The following is a 19,962-nucleotide window of genomic DNA, read 5'->3' on the forward strand; positions in this document are numbered from 1 at the left end:
CTGTGCCCTGAGGAGATTGTCCCCAGTGGAAAAGGCTCTTCTCACCTCTAACCGAGTCCTGTCCACATCTTTGGGCAGCTGGTTCCTCCCCCTTGTCTTCACCAGGAGCAGCTCATAGGGGTATATCTGCACAGGGACAGGAAGACCATGAGGCAGCTCTGGAGCCAGAGGAAGACAACTGAGGCACACTAGGGAATGAGGCCATGGGGACCACCAGGGCAAAACCTCCTCCTGCCATGTTTAGCAGTGTTTGGGTGGCACAACTGACTCCAGCGACTGGACGGGACAAGGCATAGGAGGGACTTGCTCTCAGGGTGATCCTGATCCACTTTAAATCCCTTTGGTGGCTCTGGAATAGCCTGCTCACTCTGCAAAACCAGGAGTGACCCAGGTACAAGTGTGAGTAGGAAATCATGGCACAACCACCTTTCTCTATTCCTCATCCAGGAGACAATTCTGCTCATCCGAGTGCTTGGGACCCTGGCAGGAGGGGACAGACTCTGGTCCGAGCCCCACAGTCCTGGGATGGGGCTGTCATGTAGGGGATGGAGGGGGACGAAGGCAGGGCATTGCAGGAAGAGGGCAAAACTTCCCCCTGAAGAGCCTGGGGACACACAGACACACCTCTGGGACTCCCACCTCTGGCTGACAGCCAAGCCTTGCAGCAGAAGCATCTTACCTTGTACTCTGTGGGGAGAGAGAAAAGAGAGACATGAGCCATGCTGACCCCTCCACTGCCAGGATCTCCCACCATCCTCCCTCCAGCCTCATTTTCCAGAACTGCCTGCAGGTGGTGGGGGTTGGCAGCCCCACAGGATCAGGCTCTGGAATGCCTACAGGGTCCCTGGCCCTGTGGCCCCTTACCTCGCATCCCCCAGTTGACGGCATTCGTGCTGTCATAGTGGAAAAGCTCAGCGCTGGGAGGCTGTGGGAGGAACAGAGGGAGGAGGAGTAAGAGGGGGTCTCCTCCAGACACTCAGCATGGCATCTCCCATGTTCCCAGGAGAGAAGGCACCCCACCATGCCAAAGCAGGACCCGCTCCCCACACCTGGCAGGAGGGAAACTGAGGCAGAAGGAGGTGAAGTGACAAGCCAAAGTCATACAGAGGCAGGACCAGAGCTCCTGGTCCCAAGCAATCACTAGCCCAGGACATGAAGCAAAGCTCTTGTGCTGGAAAGCAACACCAGTATCTCTCTGCAACATGCCTGTGGAAGATTCAGGGCAGGCACTGCCTGAACAAGGCACTTTGGACCCCAATAAAGGTCATTTTGGATTGGCACAGGGCAGCAGTGACAGCAGGGATGCAGAGAAGGGAGAAGCAGGACACCCTAGTCTTGGAAGGGCAGCACTGGGGGCTTTAAGGAGCCTGGGAAGAATGACAAACAGCACAGAGATGCCTGGCGGCAGCTGGATGTGAACAGGAGGCACTTACCCTGTGCAGCCCATTCCTCCTGTAGGCAGGAAGGGAGGCCGACTTAGAAATGAGGGGATCTGCAAAGAAGCCAGCAAGATGTGTAAGAGAAAACGCGGGGATGAGCCTCACATCCCAGGACAGCACCCACTGGGCCACCTACATCTGTGCTCCCACAGAGCTGTCACTAGTGAGCTCCACAGTCACCCAGCTCTGCCTCCTTCCAGCTCCAACTCATTTCCAGCCTGGCTTCCTCCTGTGCTGATATTCCTCTCCTGAAAATCCCTCTCCCATGGCAGCCTTCCCTCTTCACCCTTCAGCACAACACATTCTCCTCTCTCAGTTTCTCTGACTTATCCTCTCCCAGCGCTGCCACCAGCTCTGCCCTGGTTCAGCTCTACCCTTGCACAGGCTTTCAAGGGCTCCTTTTTTGCTTCCCTTCTTCCCTCCCTGGTCCCAGCACCTCCTCCAGCTTGGGTTCCAGACCCCCCAGCCATGGGGGACCAGCCATGGAGGGCTGTAGGGTCACACACTCACCGCTGTCGGCCAGGTAGTGGGTTCTGGGAGCTGCAAGGAGAGCAGAGCCAGGTGTCAGGGAGGACCAAGCACCCCATGCCATGCAGTGCTGCCTGTTCCCAGCCCCACAGATCCTCCTTGGGGCTCCCTGGAGCCCCGCAGGGCTGAGGGGCTCCCTGAGCATCTCCAAACAGCCCCAGCTCCATGAGGGCAGATGTGCCATGAAGATGGAGACCATGGAGCAGGCAGGGCCATCTGTGCTGCCAGGCTCCCAACCCCCCCCAGCCCCATCGTAGCCCCAAGGACAGAGGAGCTGGGTGCCCTGGGTGCTGTGTGGTAAGAGCAGAGCAAGCAAGGCAGCCCTGAGGCTGCTCAGCAGATCTGGGGTGCCAGGAGGTCCCAGAGGTGCCATTAGTGAAGAACATGTGCAGCCAGCCCAAACAGGTCAGAGCAACCCCAGCGTGGCTGTGATGCCAGATTCTCAAGGGACCCTTCAGCCACCCCACGAGGCACTTCACCAGGTTGCCTGGACACCCACTGGGTGATGCCCCTTCCCAGCTGGGACACAGGGAAGGAATGGAGCTCTCCAGAGACGAAAGGAGCTTTCCTAGACCAACTCTGTGCCCAGCACCTCTCCTCTCCCCTCCCCTTCCTAGTCTCGTTCTTCCCTCTCCACCCCAGCAAACTTCCCAGAGGAGCTGGGGCCACGCTGGGTGGGACAGACAGACAGACAGGGTCATCCTTACAGCCATTGAGGGAGCCCTCATAGCCAGTCGTGTGCAGGGCTTCTCTGCTGCTGGCCGAGCTGCGAGGGGGTGTCCAGGGGTCTGCGTAGGAGTTGGATCGAGCCTTCATCTCCTCCCTCAGGATCAGCCTGCCAATGCCACTCTGGATCTGGGCAGAAGAGGGAAAGCCACCTCGCACTCCTCCTTTACCTGCCCAGCCCTCCCTGCCCACTGGCACATCATGACAGGGCATGGCATCTCCTGGCATGGGCTCAGCACCTCCCATCTGCTCCCCGACCCCAGGGGATGAGGTGCTGGGGTAGGGTGCCCCAGTAAGGGGGTGTGCTCCCCCTCCTTCAGACCCCGTGCTGGGGGTGGCCAAGGTGGGGAGAGATGGCACAGGACAGCAGGGACAGTGGTGGCCCCTTCTTGGGTGGCAGAACTAGGCTGAGCCTCCTCCCCAAAGCCAACCAGGGGCGGTTTGCTGTCGGCTCTCCCTCGCCAGGCTGTGGGCAGGGACATCACTCACCTTGTGCATGCCCCGGTCGTACCCATCCTCCTCACCACCTGACGAGAACCTCCGGGCCCGGGGTGCTGCAAGGAGACACGTGAGGGGGTCAGATGGGGCCAAAAGTGAAGGCAGGTAGGGTGGAGACATTCCCAACCACATGGGGACAGTTGAGTCCCAGGGGCTCCCAGGATTTTGGGGTCACTTTGGCAGGAACCTCAGCCCAACACCACCTTCAGGTCCAGACACAACTCAGAGCAAGGTTCCCTCTAGGAAGTGGCTGGGTTTGGGGGCAGGAATGGGTTTCCCTTTCTCGCAGTCCAGCAGGCATTTATTACCTTTGGGTGAGCCTTGGAAGGGCCAGTACTCCGACTCGGAGTGGTAGTACGGATCCGGGGAGTAGGCAGGGCTGTACTTGGATGACTGTGCGATGTCTTCACTGGTTTTGCTTTTTGTGGCTGCAGAGGGGTTGTCTGCAAAAGGAGCAGGTAGAGCTATAGTGAGGGCCTGCAAAGATCCACTCTGGGATGAAGGCAAATCCTCTCCCCTCCCTAGTGACTGCCAGCGACTCATGGCTGGGACAGCCTGTAGCAGAGCTGGGAATAATCAAACTGCTGACATCTCCTTGAGACAGGGGTGCTGAGGCAGATGTTAGGGACAGTGACAAGCAGAGGGGCTGTCGCTGATGTGGCTGGGAAGGGACCCAAACAGCTGAGAGCCCACGGCACCACAAGCACTGGCTCCTGCATAGTGCTCACCCCAATCCCAGTCCCACCAGTGCCACCAACCTCCCTGTGCTTTCCTGTCACCTGTAAGTGAGAGGGGATGGAGGAAGGCTCAGTCCCAGCAGGGAAAGGGCTCTGGGGGTTACTGCCAGGGGAAGGTGACAGTGGGCTGTGCAGGAGGGAGGGAGCAGAGAGGCTCTGGCAGGGGCTTGGCCCCCATGGCAGGGGCACACATGGATTGAGCCTCAGCAGCATAGGTGAGAAACCCAGAGGGGAGTCTTGCTGCACCAGCGGCCGGGAGACTCGAAGGGGAAGGAACACCAAGGACAGGAGGTGTAGCAGGGCCATCCCACCACCTCCAGCAGGCACAGGGGACCCAGCCAACAGCAGGTACTTACAGCAGGAGGAGCAGCCAGCAGCGGGGCAGTGGGAGTTGGGCAGGAGGGAAGGGAAAGTCCAGGGAGAGAGAGGAGACACAGTTACTGCTGGGGGGAGCTGCTGTCCCTCTATGTGCAGAAGCAAGTGGGGACAGTGCAATCCATCCCCACTGAGAGACACCAGACACCCTCCCCACCCTGCAACACCTCCCAGGCCTGTTTCACCCTGGAGCATCTATCCAGGACGGGCTATGACTTTTCTCCAGGGCTCCACGTGAAACTACAAATTACCTTCTTCAGCACTTTTCTGATGCTACTCTGGCTCCTGGCCTCAGCAATCAATGGCCACCCTTGAACCTTCTGCCACCCCATCATTGCCTTGCTCGCCCTCCCACAGCTACCCTGGTGTTGCTGACAGCTTTCTCCTCCATCCCTCATAGCAGGGATGTGGTCCAAAGTGATATCTTTCTCCCACTGAACCTTGCACTCTGCTGCTCAGAGGGGAGGCAGGAGCATCAGACCACCAAAGCCCAGCACACAAACGTTCTGATGCCCGCCCTCATCTCCCACCCTGCCCCTGGACATGACTCAGCTGGACTGAGCCCCATGCTGGTCCTGTCCCCATGGGGACATGGGGATGGACACACAGCAGGCAGATCGTACCATGGCGCTTGTAGATGGGGGGCTTCCGGTAGATGTTACTCTCGCCGGCAGCTGGTGGAAGAAGAGAGAAAGAAAAGGAAGAAAGAAGGGAAGAAGGGGAAAGGAGAGGTCAGTGTGGGCGTGCCGAGAGTGGGCAGGACACAGGTCCTGCAGGAGACACTACCCCACAACCACACTTCCATCACACAACCGCCTCCGGGCCCACGTGTCCCACGGGAGCGCAGCTCCAGGCCGGCGTGCCGGGCAGCAGGAGCGCGGTCCCGGGCAGCAGGAGGGCGGTCCCGGGCTGCCTGCGGGCAGTGGTGAGCAGAGGCCATGCAGTGAGCACCCAGCGTCAGCATGCACGGGTGCGGCGGGCACAACCAGAGCCGCCGGCCGCCCCTGCCAGCCGGCAGCGAGGCATCACCGCTCACCCTGCGGCGGTTTCTCGGGGTGCCAGCACCTAGAAGAACCGCCTGTGAGCTACCTGGGGTGAGACAACACCAGCCAAAGCCTCTTTCCGCAGCAGAGAGAGAAAAGAGCGAGTTGGGAGGGAAAGCGAACTGGAGCCTGGCGCCGAGAGCTACAGCCCCCACGCAGGGGCCAGGCAGCAGAGCTGGCGGAGCAGGGAGGGGGCCATCCATAAACCACTGACCGGCAGCGGGAGGGCAGGGCAGGGCGGGCAGCGGGGCCAAACCCTGGCAGAGAGGGGATGGGAGCTGGGGACATGGTGGGGAGCCTCTGGGTGTCCTCATGGTGCTATCCCAGGGCATCAGCTACGCACTGTGGAGAGTCCCATGCTTTGGAGGAGAACGAGGGCAGTGGGAGATGCTTACAGCTGAGTGGGGCTGTCTGGGGTTCTGACCCCCCTGCATATGCTGAAGGATGATGGGCAGCTCTGCCTGCTTCCCACCCCACTCTCCATTTCTGCCCGCTCCGTCCCCGTTCCCGTGGGCTCTGCGTGGCCAGGAGCGGGTGGTGGCCCTTACCTGGTGGCCCCCTGCAATCCCTGCAGAAGGGGAGCAGGCATCTGGCAAGCCCAGAAGATCTGGGGGGAGGGAGCAGCGGGCCCTAGGGGGAGTATAAAATAGTCATCTGTAGCGGGTGGGTGTGGAAAGGCCTCCGGCAGACACGCTTCAGCTGGTGATCCTGGGGGGAGGCAGGGGAGGGGGCAGGCTCTCACCAGGGGACTCATCTTCGTGTGGGGAGTGGAGGAAGGTCAGGGAAGAGGGAGAAGAGGGATGTTGCAAGGATCAAGCAGACTCCGGGTGGCTCTGGGACCTCCGGGTGGTGACGGGGAGGGAGGAGGGTTCAAGCTGCAGGTCCTGTTTATGGATGGCCTCTACCAGGGGTAGATCCTGCTGCCAGCTGGCTCTAGGCAGGCGGCAGAGCTACGCATGCGACACAGCGGGGACGGCACATGCGGGCATGCCACAGACACGGCGCTTCCCCAGGGACCGGGGCACTCCAGAGCCTACCTGGGATGTGGAAATGCTTGGGTGCTTGATATGAGGTTGGAGTGGAGGACCTCACATCTAACTGGCTATAGTAGGGGGAGCTGCGCCCACTCTCGGTGCCTACGCGGTGCCGAGCAGAAGCAGCCATAAGTGACCGAGAGAGAGAACAAGAGGCAGAAGAAAATGGGTGTTAAATGCAGCGGTGTTAGAAGAGCAGGGGCGACCCATGTGCTGGGACTGACAGGGACGTGAGCCGGGCCGTGATCCAGGATGGGGAGTGATGGAGCAGGGGGAGATTTCCCGCATCTCCGGAGGAAGATGGGATGCAGAGGAAACCCCGTGTGCAGGTGCTGGTACAGGACAGCCAGCTGCCCCACCGCTGGTGACAGGAAAGCCGAGCGTGCTGCAGAGACAAACGGTGACGGACCCTTGGCGGTGAAGCGCTGGGGTTTGCAGGACCTCTGGACTTACTGACCTCAGGTTTTCCCAGTCATTCCTTCCCAGCTCCAAAGGACAGGAGACATGGCACAGGCACACTCTGCTTCCCCCCGACATGCTCCGGGGTGTGCGTGCATGCACATGTGCACGTGTAAGGACCTCCCTTACAGCACTGGCTGGGCACAAGCACACTCGTGCACACCCATCCCAGAGCTACCAAGACAGCTGAGGGGCTCTTCACCGGATCTGGAGGTCACCTGCCTCCCCACCCCATCCTCCATGAGCCCCAGCTCAGGTCTGAGCCACAAAGCCTTCTCAGCCCTTCCTTGCTGCTCACAAGAGTCGGGGGAACCAGAGGATGCACAGAGCAGAGTTGGTCACTGCCTCCCTGGTGGATGCCCCCCCCCAGGCCTCCTGCTTGCCAGAGGAGAGACCACAGAAGTCTCAGTGGCATTTTGGTGATCCCCACTCCACTTGGGGGTCTGAGCTTAGCTCAGCCTGGGGTTGCAGCTGAAATCCTCACCTGAGCGGTAGAAATGGTGGGGGGACCTGGGGATGGTGGGGGACATGCCCTGGCGGCTGTAGGTGGGGGAGTCGATGTAGCCAGGGCTGGAGGCTCGCCTCTGCCGCGTGTCAAAGCTCTCATAGATGTCCTGGGGATGGGGAAGGTGTGGAGAGAGTGGTGTTAGAGCTGGCAGGAGGTATCCCATGGATACGGATCCCTGTGCCTGGGGCAGCCCGGGAGGGTGCTCTGCAGTGTGACACTGGGCAGTGCATATCCTGGCTAGAGGGGGTCCCCACCCTGCTCTGCCTCCCCTGCTGCCAAAGCACAGGCAGCAAAGCCCAGAGTTTGAGACCAGGTCACAGTGTCCAGCCAGAGGCTCTTTGCCTGGAGATAGTCTCCTTCCCCTGTGCTTGGTTCTGCACCCTGGGTCCATTCTGCCAGGGAGGGATTGCACCCTGTTCTCCTCAGGGCCTGAAGGACAGGACTCTCCTGGACAGGGGTCCCACCCTGGGGCAGCCAACAGCTGTGGGGGGATGATCAGCAGAGCCCCAGCTGTCCCTGGGCAGAGGGACATCCTGCAGCAGCAGTAGGTGACAGTGCCCGCAGGGGCGTTACCTGTGAGTATGGGGAGAGGGTCCCCAGGGACTGGAGGCAGCAGGAGGCAAAGTGGGGAGGAAAAGAGAGAGAGAGACAGCACATGGTTAAGAGGAGCAGTGACAGACCAGGATCCCACAGCAGCTCATTTTCTCCAAGTTACAGCTGCCAGGCATTTAGGGTGGCTGGTGGTACAGGACACTGGGCAGGGAGCCCCTGGCCAAGAGGGGAACTAGCACGAGGAACCAGCAGCCTGCACCCCTTCTCAGAAACCTCAGTGGAGCAGCTGCAAGGGGGGAAGGCAGCTGCTGGCTCCTGGGTGCTCCACAGTGGGCCATGGCCATGCTGCCTGCACCAAGCCTGGGGGGGCTGGAGGAAGCCAGGCTTGGGACAAAACCTTGGGGCTGGTGATGTAAGAGATGCTCCTCCTGCTGGCCATCACCAAGTCCCCTTCCAAGACTACCTCAGGTGCCCCACCTCTGTGTGAGCTGCTCAGACCTTCTCTTCCATGGACTTACTGAACTCATCCAGCAGTCCCAGCCTGCCTGGGCAGGTGGGACAGTCCCATGCCACATGTTGCTGGGGCATCATCTCATCACACTCTTGTGGAAACGCACTGACCAAGCCCCTTCTCCTGCCTGCAGGGCCAGCACCAAACAGGGCAGCCCTGCCGTGCTCCAGGGGTGCTGTGCTGGGCTGGGTGGCCAGGAGGATTGTGAGCCAGGGGCCAGGCTCTGGGCTGAGCCTGGGGATCGTCTGTCCCTCCACCCTGGAGGGATGCACATGTGCTGCTGTGTGATCTCCTCCTCCCCCGCTGTGGGCTGGGATGGGCTCCTCCCCTGCCACATCACTCCTCCCACGCAGTGCTATCCCTGCAGTCGGGTCTGTGACTGGTAAGGTCACTGGTGACTGGTAAGGTCACTGGTTTCTACAGCAGCAGCATCAACACTTTATTTTCAGCCCAGGCCCTCTTCCTGGTGGCGATGAGCCTCTGGGAGAGATCTTACCCCCACTCCTGCCTCCCTGCAGTATTCCCACTGGAGTGAGCAAACCCACACACAGTCTCCCCCAAACTGGGGCCTGGTCCCTGTGCATCCCAGCACTGGGCATATCAACACTCAGTACCTCCCCATAGCTATATCTCTCCAGTGTCTCATCCGACGTGTATCTGTGATAGGGCTCGTAGGAAATGAGGTCAGGACGCTGCACTTCATAGATGGCTTTAATCTTGGGAAGAGCTGCCAGGTCTTTGTAATTAAGGATCTCATTATCCACTTTAGCCTAGGGAGAGGGAGAGACAGAGACAGAGAGACGGAAAGGAAGAGGAGGAGAGAAGGAAGGGAAGGCTGGAACGCACAGTGTGGAGCAGGCAGAGCCCACCGTCACCCCAGCAGCAGGAAGAGGTAAGAGGAGATGCCTGAGAGGCAGCAGTGGGTAGGGGCAGAGGAGCTGGGAGGGTAGGACTGTGCCCCTCCGAGTGCTCCTGATCCCTGCCAATTGCTCTGGTGGCACAGCACGGCACTGGGGCAAGGGGATATGGCTTGTCCATGCTATCCCCAAATGCTGGGCTTGTCCCTGGAGGACACCTCACACTGAAGAGCAGCTCTAGAAACTGCTGATCCCCTCCTTGGGGCCCTGGATGAGGGGCAGAGCTGTACTTACACAGATGACACGGTTTGGGGAGCCAATGCTGGAACCAGGAGGGGAGATGGAGGTTTCCGACGTCCTTCTGTGCTGTGGAGGCAAAAAGGTGGAAGGCATGGCAAGGAGGGACCCCTGAGCAGGCACACGCTGGGTACAGAAGCCAAATAGTTGGTTTGGGGGCAAAATTTCACTGAAGGTCCAGTTTCTCTGCACTTTCACTTGCTGCCTGCCTGTGCCCATGGCTGTTCAGGCTGCCCTGCATCCAGCTCTCAGGGGCAGATCTGGAGTGGCCTGGCCAGACCCCACTGACAGCTGTTCCCATGGCCCATCAGGTGCAGAGAGGGGTGTGGGCACTGTGAGGGGACTGCTGTGCCCCCTCCCCAGGCAGGTGTCCATTAACAGCCACAGCCACCCACCATCCTCTGGGCAGCCTCGGGAAGCCACTCCAAGCTTGGACACTGCCACAACAGTTCCCCTCCTGCAGGGACCTGGGGGCATCCCCTGGGATGTGCCACCTCTTAAGACGCCCCTCACCCTGCTGCCTACCTTCAGCTTCTTCTCTGCTCTGGCCGCCTGCTTGCAGATCGGGTGCCACACTTCAGAGCCTGCAATGCAGCAAAGGGAAAGTGTTTCAGCTCCACACACAGCCCAGGGATCATCCAGGTCCCCCTGCCATGGGAGAATCCCATCCTGTCCCTGCCATCTCCAGCAGTGCCATAGGAACATGCCTGGTGGGAAGCCTCAAGACATTGGGGACTGTGTGTCTGTACTAAGGAATGAAACAGCTCCCAAGCACTGAGGAGCAGTGGCCAAACCTACTAAACTGTGACAGGCAAGCAGGGGTTACTGAGAGAAAACAAACCTTCCCTCTGTGCTGGAAACAGCCCCTAAAACAGGTCTAAGGGGATAAGCTCTTGCCAAAACCAAACCCAAAACATCCATCTGTGCTGAGTGAAAGCCTTACCCCTCCAGTGCTGCTTGCCAGCTAACCTGGGCTGGGGGAGCTGGGGATGGACCACCCTCCCCTGGGGCTGGGGAGAGCAGGGAGACAAGCACCCTGCACCCATCCCAGGCTCTGTTCACTGGGAGAAGGCCAGGGACACATCCAGGCATGCCCAGCAGTGCTCCCCAGCTGTGCAGGGAGACTCGCAGGGAACAAAAAGCTTCTGATGAGGAACAGTCTCCTCCAGCTCAGTGGCAGGGAAGGTTTCACAGAGAGAAATGATTGCCACCCTAACCAGGTGCTGGGGAGCAGTGGAGGGGGGTATTGCTGCACAAAGAGGCCCTTTCAGTGCCATAGTGACCCAAACCCCAAAGTCCCCCCAGCCAGGACACCCACACACAGCCCCGACACAGGGCCAGGGGTCCCTCCTCACCCCTACCTGTGAGGTACATCTCCTCTCCTTCTGTGAACATCTGGTGGCAGCGGACACATCTGGCACAGGTGGGGTGGTAGTGCTTCCCTCCTGCCTGCAAGGGTGAGCAGAGAACAGGGACCCCTGAGCAAGGCAGGACATGGTGACCTGCTCATGTCCCTGAGGGCAAGTGACCCTGACAGCCCTCACTGCTGCAGACAATGACAAGGTGAATGGGACAAAACTGCCCACAGTGGCCTCGGAGACCTTCATATCACATGGAGAAAACCAGAGACCACTTCATCACAAGTGTTTCTGACCTGCTGGACTATGAGTCAGACCATGAATTTTCTGATCTCCTTGAGATTTCCAACACACAGGAAAGCAGAACCAGGAGATCCCAAACCCCCAGGGAAGGTACCCTACAAACCCTAATCAATCATCCCTGCACTCTGCAAATAGCCAAAACCCTCTGCAGCAGCACTCAGCTAAGCAGCCATGCTTTGCACCAGCTCCTCCTCTACAGCTTTGAAAAAAACCAGCAAATTTGGCCCAGGATGTCACAACAGGGAAGCAGTAAAGGGAGAAGAAGGACCCCAAAGATAAACCTTGCAAAGCAAAGGTTTCCTCTTGCTGCCAGACCCTCCCTGGCTACCACTGCCAGCTCATCCCTAAAGACACTTTTCTCCTTCGGTGGAGCGATGCCCAAACTTCAGTGCTAGTGACATGCTCTTCCCCAGCTGAGAGGAAGCTAGGCTGCTCCTTTTGCTCTTTGACAGGGATAACAGCTTAAATTGGGAGCTTGCTCCCCCTCAAAGTGTCTCCTAGCATTTCAATTATAGGCTCGCTTTCTGGGCTGGGAGCCCAGAAAAGAACTTTTTACTCCCATAATAATCCAAGAGAAGAAGAAGAAGAATTGAAGGTGGCAGAGGGAAGATGAGGCTGTCACAGACAAAGAAGGGGGGTTATGATAGAGGGGGCTGGAGCCAGTTTGAAACAGGGAGAATCAACAGGGAAATCTGCTGTGAGGATAACTAAGAACCTGCTCATGGGTTGCCCATAGAAATCAGCCTGGAATTCAGTGTCCTTGGGGTGCAAATGGCAGCCAGTGGCCTTCCCCCTCCGGTTTATAACAAAAATGAGTGGAGGGTTTTAGTACAGGCAGGGGAAATGAGTTTTGACCCCTCTTCCTTTCCTTCTTCCCCCATCCCTCTCTGAGTCTGGGAAGGGTTTAGTGCTCTTGGACTCTATCAGTACCCTCAACAGCTTGCTGTGCTGACAGTAAGGAAAAAAATCCCATATATATCCACCTTTTCCTATCTGCTGTCACAGGTCAGACTGTGCTAAAAGGGGATGCTCTGCAGATCAGGATGTGGGTGTTCAAGGCCAGGTTAGCTGGGTCTAGTGGAAGGTGTCCTTGCCCATGGCAGGGTGTTGGAATGAGATGAGCTTTAAAGTCTCTTCCAATATAAACCATTCTATGATTCTAAGATGCCATGTGGAGGGAGACTGGCTGCTCCCCTGTGGTGTGTACCAGCCCAGTCCCAAATTGCTTTTCATCATAGATCTCTCCAAAAGCCACCCAACATCTCAACACCCGCACTCCTCCTGAGCAGCAACCCTCCAAACCATGCACAAACCTTGTTCCTTTTGCATTGTTTAATGCTACAGCTTGTAAAAGGCTGGTAGAGGCTGCAAGGGAAGAGAACTGCTTGTTATCACTTGGGTCCCTTAAAGACTCATTAATCATCCAAGCCTGGCTGCACAGCTTGGAGCAGTTGGGAATGCCTGAAGGCTGCTGGGATAGCATGAGGAGCCTCCTTAATGCCTAAAATTATTTAAAGACACCCTTTCCATTTCACACTCTGACAGAAAAGACAATTAAAGCCTCTGGATTTATAGATGATTCAATACTGTGAGCAGGCACATACCAGGGAGGGTAGGGAGGGTGGGCTGCATGGCCCCTGAACCTGGAACAGAGTTCAAGGTCAGGTTGGACAGGAGTTGGAGCAACCAGGTCTAGTGGAAGGTGCCCCTGCCCATGGCAGGGGGTTGGAACAAGGTGATCTTTAAGGTCCCTTCCAACCCAAACCATTCTATGATTCTATGACGGGGTCTCAGGTCCCCTCTGATTCCTCTCACCCCCCTCACACACTGAACATCCCGTACCACGTAACACCCCCCCTGCTCACACTTCTGGCTGGCTGAGGGTGCTCTATCCCGGCATGGGGCTATCGGGGACTAGACTTCCCAGGGGAGCAGCAGCAGGGATTTGATGTCTGGGGAGCCTCTGGCTTTGCCCTGCTCCATTCAGACATTTGCTGATGAAGTGACCCCATGATGGGCAGCCGGCCCCTGGCAGCTGCTGCAGTGCTGAGCTCATGCTCCCATCAGCCAGTGCTGGGACTGCTGCTGAAGCCTGGAGTCAGCAGAAAACCTTCCCAGGCAGAGGCAGCCCCCCAGAGAGGGGGAAGATGCTGAAAGGTTCCTGGCAACTGGCCCCAGCTTCAGAGAGGTTCCTTGGAAGGCTGGGTGTTCTCAGGCCAGCCCAGCCGGCAGGACCAGAGAGGGTGATGGTTTCTTGGTAGACTGTGAGTGAAACAGGCTGGAGATGTCCTGGAACAACCCTCAGGAGGTTGGAGACCACAGTCAGTCACTCAGCCCACAGCACCTGTGGCCTCATTGTGGAGTCACGGTACCTCTGATTTTGGGATACAGCTTCCTACTGCTGCAATCTGGGGATGACAGAAATGTGGGAGCCCTTCCCTCCTGCTCAGCTGTGCAGAAAGGGAGGTCTCAGGAGTGACTGAGAATGCTTTCAGCACTGCTGCCTCTGTGTCACCACAGCCCAGCTCCATAGTGTCATCAGGGGCTCTAAAAATCACAACAGGCTTCCTTCTGACATCTTTCTCTGTGCCTCCTGAGCCTTTGGGTTACCCTCAGACTGGATTTTTTTCCCCCCTGCATACGTTGGGGTATAAACAGAAAGCGTGACAGGACATGCCACTTCCAGGAGCCAGGAGCCACAGGCAGGAGGTAACCACCTGGCTGCCAGGAAGGACCAGCCCTGATGGACCTCTCTGTCCCTCCCCAACAGCAACCCTCACTCCCTTCACTGGCTGTGCAGCCCCATCATCACCCAAAACACACTGCACAGCCGCCTTGCTGTGGGATCCCTGTGGGATCCCTGTGGAATCCCTGCATCCCTCCGTGGCTCTGCCAGAGCAGCTCCTACTGTCCAGCAATGCAATGAGCAAAGCCCCCTTTGATTTGGACCACTGAAGGAGACCTCCTGCTCCAACTGCTGCCCTGCAAAGCAGTGTGCCATGGGGACTGCTGCCCATGGGTAGGGTGCTGCAGCCCCTCACCCAGGCTCTGCAGCGGGCAGCTGTGCTGGATATGTTTCCAAGGCAACAGGCAGGCTGCCGGCACACGGATGGGCTCAGAAGGCAGGCTGGGGTGAGTGTGCTGGGGACATCCAGAGCCAGGCATGGCAGCAGATGTTTAAGGCTGATGTCCCCACATCTTGGGCTCCAGACATGTCCCACCACATCCAGGCCCCTCTTGCTGTTTCCACAGCTCAGGCATCCAAGCCACCTCTCTTAAGCTCTGGTGCTCCTTCCCCACTCCCACTCCCACTCTCCAGAGAAGGTGTGTCCACACACCTGCTGCAGGAAGAGCCATGGCCCCCAGAGATGAAGGGTAGCATGACGGGGGCAGGATGAGGCAACTCCCACACCTCCCCAAGGCATGTCCCTATTACAGACCGGGATGGGGTGGCTGCAGCCCCAGGACTCACCTCCAGGACCCGGCCACTGATGTACCGGTCACAGGTCTCACACTTGATGCCGAACTGGGCATGGTAGTCAGACTCACAGTACGGGATGCCATCCCTGCGGGAGAGGTAGGAGAAGGGTGAGCAGTGGGTGAGTGGACAGTCCCTTGCTGCAGCCCCAGCCCCTCGGAGCAAAGCCTGGCAGTGCTGCCAGGAAGGTGGCACTCACTTGCTGATGTACTCGCCAGTGAGGATGATCCCACACGTTTGGCACTTGAAGCAGCTGACGTGCCACTGCTTCTCCAGGGCCAGGAGGGACTGGCCTTGCTTGATCTCCTCCTTACAGCCGGCACAGTCTGGGGGGACAGAAGGGTGGGGGAGTGTGGGACCATGGCAGCACAGCAGGAACACCCAAATCTGCTGGCCCACACCAAGGCACCCCAGTCATCCAACCTGGCACACCCTTCACACCCAGAGGAAAACCCTGCCCCAGAGGACTTCACTAGGGATGATGCTTTATAAACACCCGGCTCCTGAGACCACTCCAGGGGTAGCTTCTTGGGGATCATTTCTTTATGGAAATACGCCACCTCTGCTTGTTCCCAGCATACGAACCAGGAGGAAGGCTGGAGCTGGCACCTCTGCGGTACTGCTGGCACCCAGCCACCCCAGCCATGCACCCGCCACAGCACAGAGCTGGGTCTCCCTGCTGGGTGACAAGTTTGAGCCAGGGCCAGGGGCTATGCTGTCCTGGCAGGTCCCCAGGGGCTGTCTCGAGGCAGGAGCAGTGGGAAGTGTCCGGCAGCGAGCACAGCAGAGGAAGGGCTGTGCTCTCCGGCAGCCACATCCGGCCCTGCTGCAGTATTTACGAGACTCCCTTCCTTCCCTGCTTCCCCAGGCTCCCATCAAGGCTGGGAGCAGGAAGCACATGGGCCTCGGACCCCTGACCTTGACTCTTCCTTGTCCTCTTCTCCCCCTGGGCAGCAGGTCTGCCCGGATGGGATTTCTCCTTAACCCCCTCCCTGCCATGGCACTGCACAGGCAGCAGGAGCAGACAGGCTGTTCCACTCAGCCCATCCCAAGCTACTCTGTGCCAAGTCCCCACCCACTGGACAAAGCTGAGGGGGGAGGATTTGTGACCCCTAGAAAAAAGCAAGCTGAGCCAGGAGCCATTTCCTCTCTCTGGTTTGGAGATGCTTGCAGGATTGGAGCTGCAGAGAGAGGCTCAGCATCCTCCTCCTAGGGATGCCATCCCTGCAGAGTGCACCAGCACAGGCTCCAGCCCACACACCTCCCCTGCCACCCTTCTGGGTGGCACTGCCAGGGCGACTGAGGCTGTGAGTGACACATGCAGGAGGCAGGCTACATCTGCCTGCAGCTGTCCATGAATAAAGCATGGTGCCCTCAGGTAACCCCGCTCCACAGGCCAGGGAGGAGCACTGGCAGGAAGGGGATGGGATGGGAAGGGAGAGGAAGGCGAGAGGCAGAGCGTGTGGCTGCCCTTCCCCTGGCACTGCTACAGGAGACAGTGGCTGCTGTGGGTCAGGCACAGCCTGGCTCTGGGCAGCTCAGGGTGCGATGGAGGAAGGTGGAGGAATCCCTGTCCTCTGGCTGAGGCTCATTTGAACCCTGCCACATCTCTTAATTCCATCAAGGCTGTGGTGAGAGCTGGGGAGAGGCAGCTTGAGGGGGGGGCTCCCAGGGGCACCAACTTGTAAATCAACCCACGCAGCCACCAGCAGTGCAGCCATGGTGACGGGGTGACCATAGTCCTGGTTCTGGCCCTGGCTGCAGGACTCTGCTTCAGGCACTGATCTCCAGGGCTTGCCAAGCATGGCATGAAGGGAAGGTAATCCCAGCCTGAGGTCAAAAGCAAGGCCAAATTCACCCAAAAGAGCTTGTCCATTGCTGCAGCCGAGTTTTAGCAGGGGTTCATCACGGCAAGGGGATGAGTGTAAAAAGCCTTTCAGTACTTGTAGAGGCAGCAAGGAATGCCAGTGCTAGGACAGCCGGGTGAGTAGTCCCAGGGTCTGCACTTGGACACAGACCTTGGTGCAGCTGAGCACAAAGCAACTGACTCAGAGCAAACTCAGCTCCAAAACCTCTCCGTGACCTCAGACAGCGCCCGCCAGGGTGGCGGCACCTGCCCAGGTCACAAACAGGCCAAGGGAGTTTCCAAAACCAGCTGTGACCTGCAATCCTGGGTGGAGCCACAGGACTACCCTGTTCCTCCTCCTCCGAAACCTCTGTGAACACCCGTGGCCCCTAAGCCTGTTTTGTCACCCTCCCCAAGCATCGTCCACAGGCACGAGGTCCCGCTCCTTGTAACCATCACGTAACAGGAGAGCAGTCAACTTACGGCTCGGCCCGTGGATCTTGATGGGTTTGGTGCTGATGAGAGAGTGGGAGCAGTTTTGGCAGACACAGTCCTTCCCGCTGAATGTGACCTTGTCTCCGATGGGGAAGGGCTTCCTGTGGCCAAGGAGAGGGGGGGAGGTGTGAGTTGCTCATTCCCCTGCATGCAGTGCTTGGGGCTGCCCGGGAGCTCCCACCCCAGGGGCCAGCAGGACCCACGGTGCCAGGGAGCAGAGGGGCTCCAGGCAAGGGCTACGAGGGGAGGCAGTGAGGGTGCACATGTGCTGGGGTGGGAGGACCAAAGGAGGTCTCCAGGCTGCAAAGGGAATGGCTGGAACCATTTCATTGCCTCCCGAGGGTTTCCACTCAGAGAACACAGAGGAAGTGCCTGCTGTGGTGCTGAATGGGGCACAAGGGGCTGCAAGCAAATGAAGACCCCTCTGTCTGGTGCACAGCCAAGAGCTGCTCAAGGCTTCTCCAGGGGATCATGAACGCTTGGTGATGATTTCCACTCACCTGCAGGTGCTGCAGACAAAGCACTTGGGGTGGTAGGTCCTCCCCAGGGCAGAGATGACCTCTCCAGTGATGAAGTCCCCACAGCTGTCGCAGCGGGTCCCGTAGAGCTGCTGGTAGTCGTGGGTGCAGATGTACTCCTGGTTCTTAAAGAAGAAGCCCGACTGTGCCAGGTCGCAGCCGCACACTGGAGGGGAGGACACGCACCCGTCACGGGGACAGTGGGCAGGTCCAGCCCAGGATCCCTGAGCCCACTTCTGCTGCCTCTCCAGCAGCAGTCCCAGGGCATCCCTGGGGACACAGCTTCCTGCAGGTATCTCAGAGGGTTTCCCTTCCCACCAGAGGGCTGGGGCCTTCTCCCAGCACCACAAGATGTCAGTGTTGGGCTGTGGAGGGGTGCAGGATGGTACTGCCTGGACAGTAGGGCTGGGCGCTCCCAGAGGAAATCCCAGGGCTGGGAGGGAACCTCTGCAGCCCCCCCTTCACCACGAACAAACAGCTTGGCAGGGCCAGTGGCATCCCCTCCTGGACCCACTGCACCTGGCTGAGGCTCAGCCCCTCCTTTTGACATTCTCATTGTGTCAGGAAGCTGAGAACAGGACTAGCTAAGAGTTGGGAATGCCCTAGGGACAACTAGGGAGAGGTCTTCTCCATGCCCTGGGGCATGGCTGCCTCTGTGATGAGCCATCCCCACTCCCTGGCCTGGACATGAAGCTGTGCCCTAATGGGAACAGGTCCTGGGACACACTGGGGTTGGAGCTCTCAGTGCTTGTTTTTCCATAGGTGTCCAGCCCAACCTTGCTTCCTTCCCTGCTGTGGGAACCGTGGGTGGTGCACAGCCCATCACAGCAATCCAAGGAGATGTGGCCAGCCCGGCCTCAGCGTCATTTCCCTCCTACAAGTTCTCCATCCAGAGAGACCTCGAGAGCATCAGACCCTGGAGGGCACATCTGGACTGGCACAGGGGCCAGGTCCTGGGGCCTTTGCACAATGCCCATCACCCGTCCTACAGGGTGGAGGGGGGACTACAGAGCGACTGAGCACCTGCTGGCACAGCCCATCTTGGTCTCTGTTTTACCCTTCAGGCCTGAGCACCCCTCTGTCCTGTCCTTGCACACCCTGCCTGCACCTGCAGGCCAGCCCACACAGCAGCCACCCTCCCCAGGGTGGCAGGGGACAGCTGGACCCACTGCTGCAGGGCCCATGGGGGCAGAGATGCAGCTCCTCTCCTTTGGAGCATCCCTTGGCCAAGCTGCTCCCTGGTGCTGCAAGTACCCACGTGAGGGGCATAGGGCCAGCACCCACTGCTCTCCAAAACAGCCTGTCAGCAACAAGGGACAGGTCACCAGCTCTGGGACAGCATTAGGAAGCAGCAGCAAGATAAAATGAAGCTAGTTTATGCCCTGTTTGCTTTGGCACCCACAGCACGTTCCAGGGCTGCACTCCCATGCCAGGCTCCGGCAGACATGGCAGGAACAGGCAGTTGTGAGAGCTGGCAGCAGCCAGCCAGAGGTGGCAGGAGGTGAGGGAAGGTGAGACAGGAGGATTTCCTCTCATTATATATTCCCTTTCACTTGGAAATCGGGCAGTGAGCACTGCCAGGCTCTCCCTGCTGGCTCCTGGGCCCTTTGAAGCTGGCAGCTGTCTGAGCTCTTCGTCTGGATGCTCAGCTCCATGTCTGAGCTGGGTAAGGGCAGGATGCTCAGCACGGTGCCCTGCAGGTGTAGGTCAGCCCTGAGGGCAGCCTAGGACCCACATCCCTCTCAGAGATCAGGGGCTGCCCATGGCTCAGGGGACAGGGCTGCAGCAGGAGTGAGGACTGTCCAGGGAAGTCCCCTGCAGCCAAACCAGCTGTTCTCTGGGGAAGAGCAGCAAAGTATGGCCAAGGGGATGGGGATTTATGTCCTGCTTAGTACAAAGTGCTGGGAGTATGGAAGACCAGAGACCTTTAAAAAGGCCTGAAATGAGATGTTTTACAGCCCACAGAAGCAGCCACTGGCCTGGCTGAGAGCAGCTGCTCTAATAAAGGTGCTGAGGAGCCCTTCACAACAGCTCTGCACCATTAGCTTTACAGCTCTGCAGCTCTCCTCTGGCGCTCAGGGAGGATCCAAGCAACTTCTCCCTTTCTGCCAGCCCTGAGGCCACCGAGTCCCAGCTGCATCCCATTACATCCCATGACACCTCAGTCGCATCTCATGGGCGGGTGGCAGTGATCTGTCACCCAGCTCCTACCCCATCAGGAGCCACTCCGAGTATCACCTTGCTGCTTCTCAGCCAGGCTGGCAATACCTCCCTCCTCCTCCTCCTCCTGATTTGGGTATGGGAAGGCAGCTGAAGGAGGTGGTGGCCCAGCCACATCACAGATGGGCCATGGGCACGTTTGTACCTGCACACTGCTGGCATTGAGGCTGCTCAAGAGTA

At 58.7% G+C, this 19,962-nt stretch overlaps 1 protein-coding gene across 9 annotated transcripts in view; it reads right to left on the reverse strand.

Annotated features, from left to right (window-relative positions):
- Window positions 1–19,962, reverse strand: part of ABLIM3 (actin binding LIM protein family member 3) — a 54,161-nt gene that overhangs the window by 711 nt on the left and 33,488 nt on the right. For 3 of the 9 annotated variants that reach the window (XM_027682776.1, XM_027682775.1, XM_027682774.1), the window contains exons 3-22: window positions 17,545–17,728; window positions 17,033–17,145; window positions 14,903–15,029; window positions 14,698–14,791; window positions 10,926–11,013; window positions 10,090–10,148; window positions 9,562–9,633; window positions 9,025–9,180; window positions 7,921–7,950; window positions 7,324–7,453; window positions 6,384–6,482; window positions 4,927–4,977; window positions 3,500–3,634; window positions 3,183–3,247; window positions 2,675–2,822; window positions 1,950–1,979; window positions 1,434–1,492; window positions 865–925; window positions 680–687; window positions 46–126 (exon numbers count right to left, since the gene is read on the reverse strand). In XM_027682776.1, coding sequence (XP_027538577.1) covers window positions 46–126; window positions 680–687; window positions 865–925; window positions 1,434–1,492; window positions 1,950–1,979; window positions 2,675–2,822; window positions 3,183–3,247; window positions 3,500–3,634; window positions 4,927–4,977; window positions 6,384–6,482; window positions 7,324–7,453; window positions 7,921–7,950; window positions 9,025–9,180; window positions 9,562–9,633; window positions 10,090–10,148; window positions 10,926–11,013; window positions 14,698–14,791; window positions 14,903–15,029; window positions 17,033–17,145; window positions 17,545–17,728 — 1,790 coding nt within the window. The remainder of the gene's footprint in view (window positions 1–45; window positions 127–679; window positions 688–864; window positions 926–1,433; window positions 1,493–1,949; window positions 1,980–2,674; window positions 2,823–3,182; window positions 3,248–3,499; window positions 3,635–4,926; window positions 4,978–6,383; window positions 6,483–7,323; window positions 7,454–7,920; window positions 7,951–9,024; window positions 9,181–9,561; window positions 9,634–10,089; window positions 10,149–10,925; window positions 11,014–14,697; window positions 14,792–14,902; window positions 15,030–17,032; window positions 17,146–17,544; window positions 17,729–19,962) is intronic. The other 6 variants (XM_027682777.1, XM_027682779.1, XM_027682778.1 and 3 more) reach the window with 6 other exon arrangements.

The sequence above is a fragment of the Neopelma chrysocephalum genome, unplaced genomic scaffold, assembly GCF_003984885.1.
Source record: "Neopelma chrysocephalum unplaced genomic scaffold, ASM398488v2 Primary Assembly neopelma1_63, whole genome shotgun sequence".
NCBI classification, from domain to species: domain Eukaryota; kingdom Metazoa; phylum Chordata; class Aves; order Passeriformes; family Pipridae; genus Neopelma; species Neopelma chrysocephalum.